The following is a 10,610-nucleotide window of genomic DNA, read 5'->3' on the forward strand; positions in this document are numbered from 1 at the left end:
GTTTTTCTATATTTTTTACTATTTTCTACATTGTAGAGTAATAGTGAATCATCGAAACTATTAAATAACACATATGGAATCATGTAATAACCAAAAAAGTGTTAAACAAATCAAAATATATTTTAGATTCTTCAAAGTAGCCACCCTTTGCCTTGATGACAGCTTTGCACACGCTTGGCATTCTCTCAACCAGCTTCACCTGGAATGCTTTTCCAACCGTCTTGAAGGAGTTCCCACATATGCTGAGCACTTGCTGCTTTTCCTTCACTCTGCGGTCCAACGCATCACAAACCATCTCAATTGGGCTGAGGTAGGGTGATTGTGGAGGCCAGGTCATCTGATGCAGCACTCCATCACTCTCCTTCTTGGTCAAATAGCCCTTACACACCCTGGAGGTGTGTTGGGTCATTGTCCTGTTGAAAAACAAATGATAGTGGGACTATGCACAAACCAGATGGGAAGGTTTATCGCTGCAGAATGCTGTGGTAGCCATGCTGGTTAAGTGTGCCTTGAATTCTAAATCCCTGACAGTGTCACCAGGAAAGCACCATCACACCTCCTCCATGTTTCACGGTGGGAACTACCTACACATGAGGAGATCATCCGTTCACCTACTCTGTGTCTCACAAAGACATGGTGGTTGGAATCAAAAATAAATAAATTGGACCCATCAGACCAAAGGACAGATTTCCACCGGTCTAATGTCCATTGCTGGTGTTTCTTGGCCCAAGCAAGTCTCTTCTTATTATTGGTGTCCTTTAGTAGTGGTTTCTTTGCAGCAATTCGACCATGAAGGCCTGATTCACACAGTCTCCTCTGAACAGTTGATGTTGAGACGTGTCTGTTACTTGAACTCTGTGAAGCATTTATTTGGGCTGCAATTTCTGAGTCTGGTAACTCTAATGAACTTATCCTCTGTAGCAGAGGTAACTCTGGGTCTTCCTTTCCTGTGGCGGTCCTCATAAGAGCCAGTTTCATCATAGCGCTTGATGGTTCTTGCGACTGCACTTGAAGAAACTTTCGAAGTTCTTCAAATGTTCCGTATTGACTGACCTTCATGTCTTAAAGTAATGATGGACTGTCGTTTCTCTCTCTTTGCTTATTTGAGCTGTTCTTGCAATAATATGGACTTGGTCTATTACCAAATAGGGCTGTCTTCTGTATACCACCCATACCGTGTCACAACACAACTGATTGGCTCAAATACATTAAGAAGGAAAGAAATTCCACTAATTAACTTTTAACAAGGCACACCTGTTAATTGAAATACATTCCAGGTGACTACCTCATGAAGCTGGTTGAGAGAATGCCAAGAGTTTGCAAAGCTGCCATGGAAGGCAAAGGGTGGCTACTTTGAAGAATCTCAAATATAAAATATATTTTGATTTGTAACCTTTTGGGTTACATGATTCCATGTGTGTTATTTCTTATTTTTGATGTCTTCACTATTATTCTACAATGTAGAAAATAGAAAAAATAAAAACCCTGTAATGAGTAAGTGTCCAAACTTTCGACTGGTAATACATACATACAGTGGGGCAAAAAAGTATTTAGTCAGCCACCAATTGTACAAGTTCTCCCACTTAAAAAGATGAGAGGCCTGTAGGTACATCATAGGTACACTTCAACTATGACAGACAAAATGAGAAAGAAAAATCCAGAAAAATCACATTGTAGGATTTTTTATGAATTTATTTGCAAATTATGGTGGAAAATAAGTATTTGGTCAATAACAAAAGTTTCTCAATACATTGTTATATACCCTTTGTTGGCAATGACACAGGTCAAACGTTTTCTGTAAGTCTTCACAAGGTTTTCACACACTGTTGCTGGTATTTTGGCCCATTCCTCCACGCAGATCTCCTCTAGAGCAGTGATGTTTTGGGGCTGTCGCTGGGCAACACGGACTTTCAACTCCCTCCAAAGATTTTCTATGGGGTTGAGATCTGGAGACTGGCTAGGCCACTCCAGGACCTTGAAATGCTTCTACGAAGCCACTCCGTCGTTGCCCGGGCGGTGTGTTTGGAATCATTGTCATGCTGAAAGACCCAGCCACGTTTCATCTTCAATGCCCTTGCTGATGGTAGGCTTTGTTACTTTGGTCCCAGCTCTCTGCAGGTCATTCACTAGGTCCCCCCGTGTGGTTCTGGGATTTTTGCTCACCGTTCTTGTGATCATTTTGACCCCACGGGGTGAGATCTTGCGTGGAGCCCCAGATCGAGGGAGATTATCAGTGGTCTTGTATGTCTTCCATTTCCTAATAATTGCTCCCACAGTTGATTTCTTCAAACCAAGCTGCTTACCTATTGCAGATTCAGTCTTCCCAGCCTGGTGCAGGTCTACAATTTTGTTTCTGGTGTCCTTTGACAGCTCTTTGGTCTTGGCCATAGTGGAGTTTGGAGTGTGACTGTTTGAGGTTGTGGACAGGTGTCTTTTATACTGATAACAAGTTCAAACAGGTGCCATTAATACAGGTAACGAGTGGAGGACAGAGGAGCCTCTTAAAGAAGAAGTTACAGGTCTGTGAGAGCCAGAAATCTTGCTTGTTTGTAGGTGTCCAAATACTTATTTTCCACCATAATTTGCAGATAAATTCATAAAAAATCCTACAATGTGATTTTCTGGATTTTTTTTCTTCTCATTTTGTCTGTCATAGTTGACGTGTACCTATGATGAAAATTACAGGCCTCTCTCATCTTTTTAAGTGGGAGATCTTGCACAATTGGTGGCTGACTAAATACTTTTTTGCCCCACTGTACATACATACAGTTGAAGTCGGAAGTTTACATACACTTAGGTTGGAGTCATTAAAACTCGTATTTCAACCACTCCACAAATTTCTTGTTAACAAACTATAGTTTTGGCAAGTCGTTTAGGACATCTACTTTGTGCATGACACAAGTAATTTTTCCAACAATTGTTTACAGACAGATTATTTCACTTATAATTCACTGTATCACAATTCCAATGGGTCAGAAGTTTTCATACACTAAGTTGACTGTGCCTTTGAACAGCTTGGAAAACTCCAGAAAATGTTGTCATGGCTTTAGAAGCTTCTGATAGGCTAATTTACATAATTTGAGTCAATTGGAGGTGTACTTCAAGGTTCTACCTTCAAACTCAGTGCCTCTTTGCTTGACATCATGGGAAAATCAAAAGAAATCAGCCAAGACCTCAGAAAAAAAATTGTAGACTTCCACTAGTCTGGTTCATCCTTGGGAGCAATTTCCAAATGCCTGAAGGTACCACATTCATCTGTACAAACAATAGTACGCAAGTATAAACACCATGGGACCACGCAGCCGTCATACCGCTCAGGAAGGAGACGCGTTCTGTCTCCTAGAGATGAACGTACTTTGGTGCAAATCAATCCCAGAACAACAGCAAAGGACCTTGTGAAGATGCTGGAGGAAACAGGGTACAAAAGTATCTATATCCACAGTAAAGCGAGTCCTATTTCGACATAACCTGAAAGGCCGCTCAGCAAGGAAGAAGCCGCTGCTCCAAAACCGCCATCAAAAAAGCCAGACTACGTTTTGCAACTGCACATGGGGACAAAGATCGTACTTTTTGGAGAAAAGTCCTCTGGTCTGATGAAACAAAAACCAAAATAGAACTGTTTGGCCATAGTGACCATCGTTATGTTTGGAGGAAAAAGGGGGAGGCTTGCAAGCCAAAGAACACCATCCCAACCGTGAAGCACAGGGGTGGCAGCATCATGTTGTGGGGGTGCTTTGCTGCAGGAGGGACTGGTGCACTTCACAAAATAGATGGCATCATGAGGTAGGAAAATTATGTGGATATATTGAAGCAACATCTCAAGACATGGACCCCAAGCATACTTCCAAAGTTGTGGCAAAATGGCTTAAGGACAACAAAGTCAAGGTATTGGAGTGGCCATCACAAAGCTCTGACCTCAATCCTATAGATAATTTGTGGGCAGAACTGAAAAGGCGTGTGCAAGCAAGTTGGCCTACAAACCTGACTCAGTTACACCAGCTCTGTCAGGAGGAATGGCCCAAAATTCACCCAACCTATTGTGGGAATCTTGTGGAAGGCTATCCGAAACGTTTGATCCAGGTAAAACAATTTAAAGGCAATGCTACCAAATACTAATTGAGTGTATGTAAACTTCTGACCCACTGGGAATGTGATGAAAGAAATACAATCTGAAATAAATCATTCTCTCTACTATTATTCTGACATTTCACATTCTTAAAATGAAGTGGTGATGCTAACTGACCTAAGACAGGGAATTTTTACTCGGATTAAATGTCAGGAATTGTGAAAAACTGAGTTTAAATGTATTTGGCGAAGGTGTATGTACACTTTCGACTTCAACTGTACATACATACATACATACATATAATGAGTGGGGCATGTTTAAAAAGCTGATGAACTCTTTTACATGCAGAGCTAAGGGGCGCAGTGAAACTGTCTGTTGTGCTTAAAAGCCAACTGACTTCATTCTCTGCGTTCAGAATAACAAAGAAACATATTACAGTTATACAGTATAATCCCATTATAATGCTGCAAGTTAAGATGTATTATTATGATTATATCAAGTAATTATGATTTTTTTTTTCAGAGTGCCGTGTCTGTGTATAAGTGACCTTCTTTGCTTACTAATTACGTACTTTATAAATATTGGACATATTGTCCAGTTTTGACTCACAATTAACTGTATTTTCTTTATGAACACAATATACAATATTAATGGATATACAGGAAATTGAACTTTTTTAGAAACAAATGTCTACACATACATGTTTATCAGTGACAATATATAAGTATGAAACAATGTTTCAAATTTAATTTGTTAAAAATGACTTTTTGAAACATGGTTATTTTGTTAAATAACACTACTCAGGAACTGTTGTAAAATGTAAAATGTTCGTTGTAGTGCAAGTAATGGATACTGTTATGCTTACATCATTTTGTCAATAAAGACAAATAACATTAGTAACTGTATTTATTGTATTGTTGGGACTTTTTATTCGCAAATGACTACAGAATAGTTAATCTTTTATTTTGAAAAATAATGCAGTCAACCAGACAACCCCGGAAGTGCAACAACATAGGAAGTTCGTTTGCAATATTATGCATTTTCAGGAAATATACAATTTAACGTGAATAACGTTCTAAAGGAAACAATCAAGACTCACTACATTGTTAATCGGTGTCTGAATGACGGATACATCTTGAGTTCGAGGGAAACGCAACATTCTTCAGTGTTTGTAGATATCACCATGCGACATGTTTTGTAGTATTTAGGCTATTTCATCGAAAGGGATATGAAGACATGGTGCTGTGTATAATTGAATTCAATTGAATTTGAGAAGAAATATAAAGGTAAAATAACGCTAACATTTGCATATTTATCCAGACCTTCCATCTGCATGTGCTGACTATAAGCAGAATTACTACGTTGTGATCATTGCTGGTAACAAACAAGTCGGTGTTTTTGCACTTTCCGTCATTTCGAATGAACGACAGAATTTACTTAAGTAAGAAATAGGTCACTGAAAGTGTCACCAAAATTGGTCTTAAAAGATCTGATCAGATCCGATCAATCTTAACCTTGTTCATAAAACGGGCCAGAAAATAACAAGCATGAGTTTCTTCAGTTTTGGCCAAAGTGCAGAAATTGATGTAGTTCTGACTGATGCTGAGACGAGAAAGAAGGCTGAACATAAGACTGAAGATGGGAAGAAGGACAAATATTTCCTATTTTATGATGGGGAGACTGTGGCAGGAAAGGTCAACGTTACACTGAAGAACCCTGGGAAAAGACTGGAACATCAAGGCATCAAAATCGAATTTGTAGGCCAGATTGGTGAGTGTTCTTAGTTTAATGCAGTGATATCTATTCCAAATGAATCATAATAAATGCAATGTCGCTTTATATTGGACTTTTTAGTCAACAACAGTTGTGTCGAATGTGCCAATAGGCCTAGATGCATTCCATGAGAGTGATTATTTTGCGATGTCTTTGAATGTCTGAAGTGTATACCTGTCCTTCCTTCACAGAGCTGTACTACGACAGAGGAAACCATCATGAGTTTGTCTCCCTGGTGAAAGATCTGGCAAGGCCTGGTGAGCTTACTCAGTCACAGACCTTCGACTTTGAGTTCACCCATGTTGAGAAGCCCTATGAGTCCTACACAGGCCAGAATGTGAAGCTACGGTAAGGAAACATTCGGCCTGAACATTCTCTGCCAAAATAACTATTACGTTATGGCTCACTTTTTAACCCGAGATCCCCTTTGACCCGACAGTCATGTGCCTAGCACTACATCCTCAGCAAGAGTAATGTTTGTGTGCTTCACATGCTCAATGTCTTGCATTACACACACAAATCATGATTAGTGGTTATGATAATGCCCATCTTTTATAGCCTCAGGATGCAATGAGGATATGTTGTTGGATGACATCTGTTGAGATTACAGCAGGTTTGCTCAGTGTCTGTTGGTTGTACTTGCAGGTATTTTCTGCGCGCTACGGTGAGCAGGAGACTGAATGACATCAGTAAAGAGATGGATATTGTGGTGCACACACTCAGCACGTACCCAGAGCTCAACTCGTCAATAAAAATGGAAGTTGGGATCGAAGACTGTCTCCACATTGAGTTTGAGTACAACAAATCCAAGTAAGGCTGAAAGAGACATTTTTTCAGTACCCTCAGTCACCTCAATTTTTTTGGTCAATTTACAAAATAACAAAATGCCACCACTCCTAGTCACAGGAACATGCAGAAATCATTGTAGCTTAGAACCTTTCCTTTGACTATTTGTCTTTGCGGCAGAGCAGTCCTGTGACAATCATTCCTGTCTTTCACAGGTACCACCTGAAAGATGTCATTGTGGGTAAAATCTACTTCCTGCTGGTGCGGATTAAAATCAAGCACATGGAGATTGACATCATCAAAAGGGAGACAACTGGCACCGGTCCTAGTGTGTACCATGAAAATGACACCATCGCCAAATATGAGATCATGGATGGAGCTCCTGTCCGAGGTAAAGGATATAGTGAAGATTGTATGCTTTTGAAAATTGCAATTCTCAAACTACCTATCAGGTCTAACTGGGTGTTTTAATTATGTTTAAGGAGAGTCAATTCCAATACGGTTGTTTCTGGCTGGCTATGAGATGACCCCTACCATGCGAGACATCAATAAGAAGTTCTCTGTGCGTTACTACCTTAATCTAGTGCTGATTGATGAGGAGGAGAGACGCTACTTCAAACAGCAGGTACAGAACAGTGGCTTCTGATGGGTGACTGTTAGCAGTGATCCCAGATTAAATTGTGTGCCCTTATAGAGGGAATTTATCAGGTGTCAGGTTCAACATGGTGTATCCATTGTTCACTGTGATGCACATTATATATTGCATTCCTACCTAGCAGTAAATGTGTCCCTATGGAAATGCTTTAGTGATTAAGACAATGAGCTCATGACCACTTCCTTCTCAATCAGGAAATCACACTGTGGAGGAAAGGGGATGTGGTGAGGAAGAGCATGTCGAGCCAGGCCACCATCGGAGCCCAGCGGTTTGAGGGCTCAGTCAGTTTAGAGAGTGCTCTGGAGAAGGCGGCGAGGGAGGACAGCGCCTAAAGCTGCCTCCACTCATTCTCCTCACAGAAGACTGGCAGTGTCTGTGGAAAAGTAGTGGGGGCACCTGTCAGCTCACATGATCACTGATAAAGTAGCCCTCTGTTTGTTAGGGCTGCTGAATTAAGGGATAAAGGAAGGATGAAGGGAAGTCTAGAGGTAAACACCTGAACAATGAAAAAGAAGCCTGCATGAGGCATTACAGCGGCCTAAAATTCCGCTGCAGGTGAACTCCATCAACACACATATCCAGTGAAAGTAAAGCCGGCCACTTATTTAGATCTCCCCTGTGCGTGATACCCTAAAAATTGAATATTATACCGTCATGTCATCTTCAATTTATCAACTTTCTTCGTCACAAAATATATTTCTAGCTTTATATAAATGGATTCTAACTCCGTATACAACACTGTATTGTCACAGGGAGTTAGTCATGAGTAACAGCAATGCATTTTGAAAACATTCCATACCCAGTCAAATGCATTCCTGACATTTTAATGTGGTCTGTCATAATGAAATCTGAAATTGTATCTTTGCACAGATATGTATCCGTTGCTTCTCCACATACACATTCTCCTCTCAGTCCTTGTGTAATGATTGCAGTGAGATCAATGGAAGGTTTCTACTGCATTGGAAGTGTCATCTAATTTCTTTGAGTGAGAGGGCTAGATAAAGTATTACTAACCCATTCATTTTAAAGTCCTGCAAATAAGAGCTATAGAACTCTCACCCTCTTATACCATCATGTACAGTGAATAGCATACAGACGGTGTCAAAATATGACCATTACATTCACATGCTTTACCTAAGCATTCCAATAGTGTTAGGCAGGGATTTTAAGTGCTTGTATTTGAGGTCTGATATTAAGTCTTCTGTTTCGTCCAAGTTAGACTTGAAATGTCGTGCCTAAGTGTATCTAGCAAATTAAATCCTGTTGCCTCATTACATTTAACGCACTTCTTTTAGCCTGAAATTTCTGTATTTTTTTGTGCTCTGCAAATGACTAATTATAGCCCCTTCCCCAAAACTGAAATAAATTGATGCCATATGCATTGTTATCCACAGACTCATTTTGGTATAGAAATAAGTTGCTTGCACCTGAAATATTTCAATGGACTGATGATTGATTACCTTGGAAATGAAAATGTTGCATGTTTAGACTGAAATGATCCCCTTTATAGACAGTGAAGGCAAACACATGAACTGTCTTAATATAAACATATTTAATATTAGAAATAAACTCCAGGGTGTCTGACAAACACAGAAACCTTGAGACAATTTTCATTCAATACAAGCACAATGGTTCAATAGACAGTAAACATATTAGCATCATCATCATCTTGTCCAAATCTTCACAGTGGGTCTTTGTCCTCCAAACTCACTTTAATTTGTTTTTAATATATGATTTTACTTAGACAAAAGCTTTGTAAACTATGATGAGGTGGAGATTTGACAACCATATTACTCAGTGTCACTGATCTCCACGTACCTCTGGTGAGGGGCTGGACAGACACCCTGGTGAAGAGAGCCATGCCATTCAGGGGCCTGCCTTGTGCTGCAGGTGGGTCTTCTTCAACTCAGACAGAGGAATGAAGTGATTCAACATCCTCTCAAACTGGACACCAACCTGACAGTCAAACATGAAACAAGCCAGCAGAGTACTAGTACAGTAAATTGGATTGTGATTTTTAAAAAGCCTGTTACATATCAGTGATGTATCTTGATCTCAAGCCATTTGGAACGCAAACAAATGTAAACATGAAATCATTCCATACTCTATCTGGGGTTGTCTGCCTTGCTGGAGGTGTCGTAATGGACATCTTTCTTGTAAAACTGGTCCACATAGGACTCCTTTACAATCTGGAAAAGAGAAAGCAGGTGAGAGGCACCATACCTGAAACACAACCAACAGAAATAGGAACAGGTAGAGGCTCACCTTCATAACTCCAGATATTCCAGGCTCCTTGCAGTTACTGTGCTAGAAGAATACTTGCTGCCCCGCTTTCATGTCTCGCATGAAGTTACAGGCCCGGTAGTTCCAAACAACATCCCAACACCCAATTTGGTTGGGAAGAGTCTTCAAATCCTTGATCCCAAACTGGCATAGTAAATAAGTAAGCCTTGACGACCCATAGGGCAATAGCCTATCTCCTGTTTCTGTATATCGTTAGGCAGCTTGATGTAAAAGTATACTCCCTAGACAGGATGCTAGTCTGCCTCAGGGCCTTGCCCCCAATCCATTTCCTTAGTGCTGAAAGCCAAGCAGATCCATCAGGTCACATTTGAGTCTTTGGTATAACTTGACTGGGGGATTGAACCCCCAACCTTCCAATCTAAGGGAAGACACATTAACCACAAAGCCTGACATGGAATAGCCATAGATGACACCATCCTATTATTATTAAGGAGAACAGAATATCTTGACATTTATGCCATTTTCAAAGCATATGTCTGGCTCTGTGACAGTACTGTGGGGGTGGGTATAATTGGAACGTTTCAACAGGAATCTGTGCCAAAAACTTTGTAAAGTACAAGGTTGCCAAAAACAACGCATACAAAGTAGCACGAAAATAGCCATTCGAAAATCAAATCATAGTGCTAGTAAAGTGATTGTGCAACAGTTTCAGGGACGTTGACAAACCTTGCAATGTCATGTATTGTACAGAAATGTGAATGCTTTTACTTACTGGATTGTAGTGTTCCACGGGTTTCATTAAAATCAGTTAATTATGCAAAGGATTACATTGTTACTTACTGGTATGTTATAAAGATGCGAATCGAAGTGGTCCCGTCAGTACGCTGCAAAAGGAAGGACTCAGAATAATGAATAACTCCCGCGCTAGTGACGTAGTTCAAAGGCACGTGATGTAGAAACAGTTCGCTTTAGTTTGATTTCTCTGTTTAGGACTCCTTAATGTCTATGGTTTAAGCAAGCAATTGACCTTAGGGTATTTCTCGGTGGTTAATGAAATTACGAGAAAAATTAGGCTTTTCCTGAAAA

The 10,610-nt window shown here is 40.2% G+C and overlaps 1 protein-coding gene and 1 long non-coding RNA gene across 3 annotated transcripts; one reads left to right on the top strand and one right to left on the bottom strand.

Annotated features, from left to right (window-relative positions):
* The first annotated feature begins 5,052 nt into the window (after positions 1-5,052).
* LOC106613018 (vacuolar protein sorting-associated protein 26B-like) lies at positions 5,053-8,659 on the top strand. The gene is made up of 6 exons (XM_014214847.2): positions 5,053-5,836; positions 6,031-6,187; positions 6,485-6,649; positions 6,841-7,016; positions 7,108-7,250; positions 7,475-8,659. Exons 1-6 carry the CDS (start codon positions 5,614-5,616, stop codon positions 7,610-7,612), a joined length of 1,002 nt encoding a protein of 333 aa, XP_014070322.1. The 5' UTR covers positions 5,053-5,613; the 3' UTR covers positions 7,613-8,659.
* Positions 8,660-8,813: 154 nt separating this feature from the next.
* On the bottom strand, positions 8,814-10,610 carry LOC106613019 (uncharacterized). Of its 2 annotated transcripts, XR_014378904.1 has the most exons (4): positions 10,365-10,601; positions 9,546-9,942; positions 9,385-9,469; positions 8,814-9,236 (listed from the first exon to the last, which is right to left on the bottom strand). It is a non-coding gene; the product is annotated as an uncharacterized LOC106613019 (long non-coding RNA). The 2 variants fall into 2 exon arrangements; XR_001330405.3 differs by having other exon boundaries at positions 9,546-10,610.

Source organism: Salmo salar, chromosome 09 (assembly GCF_965601325.2).
Source record: "Salmo salar chromosome 09, fSalSal1, whole genome shotgun sequence".
Lineage (NCBI taxonomy): Eukaryota > Metazoa > Chordata > Actinopteri > Salmoniformes > Salmonidae > Salmo > Salmo salar.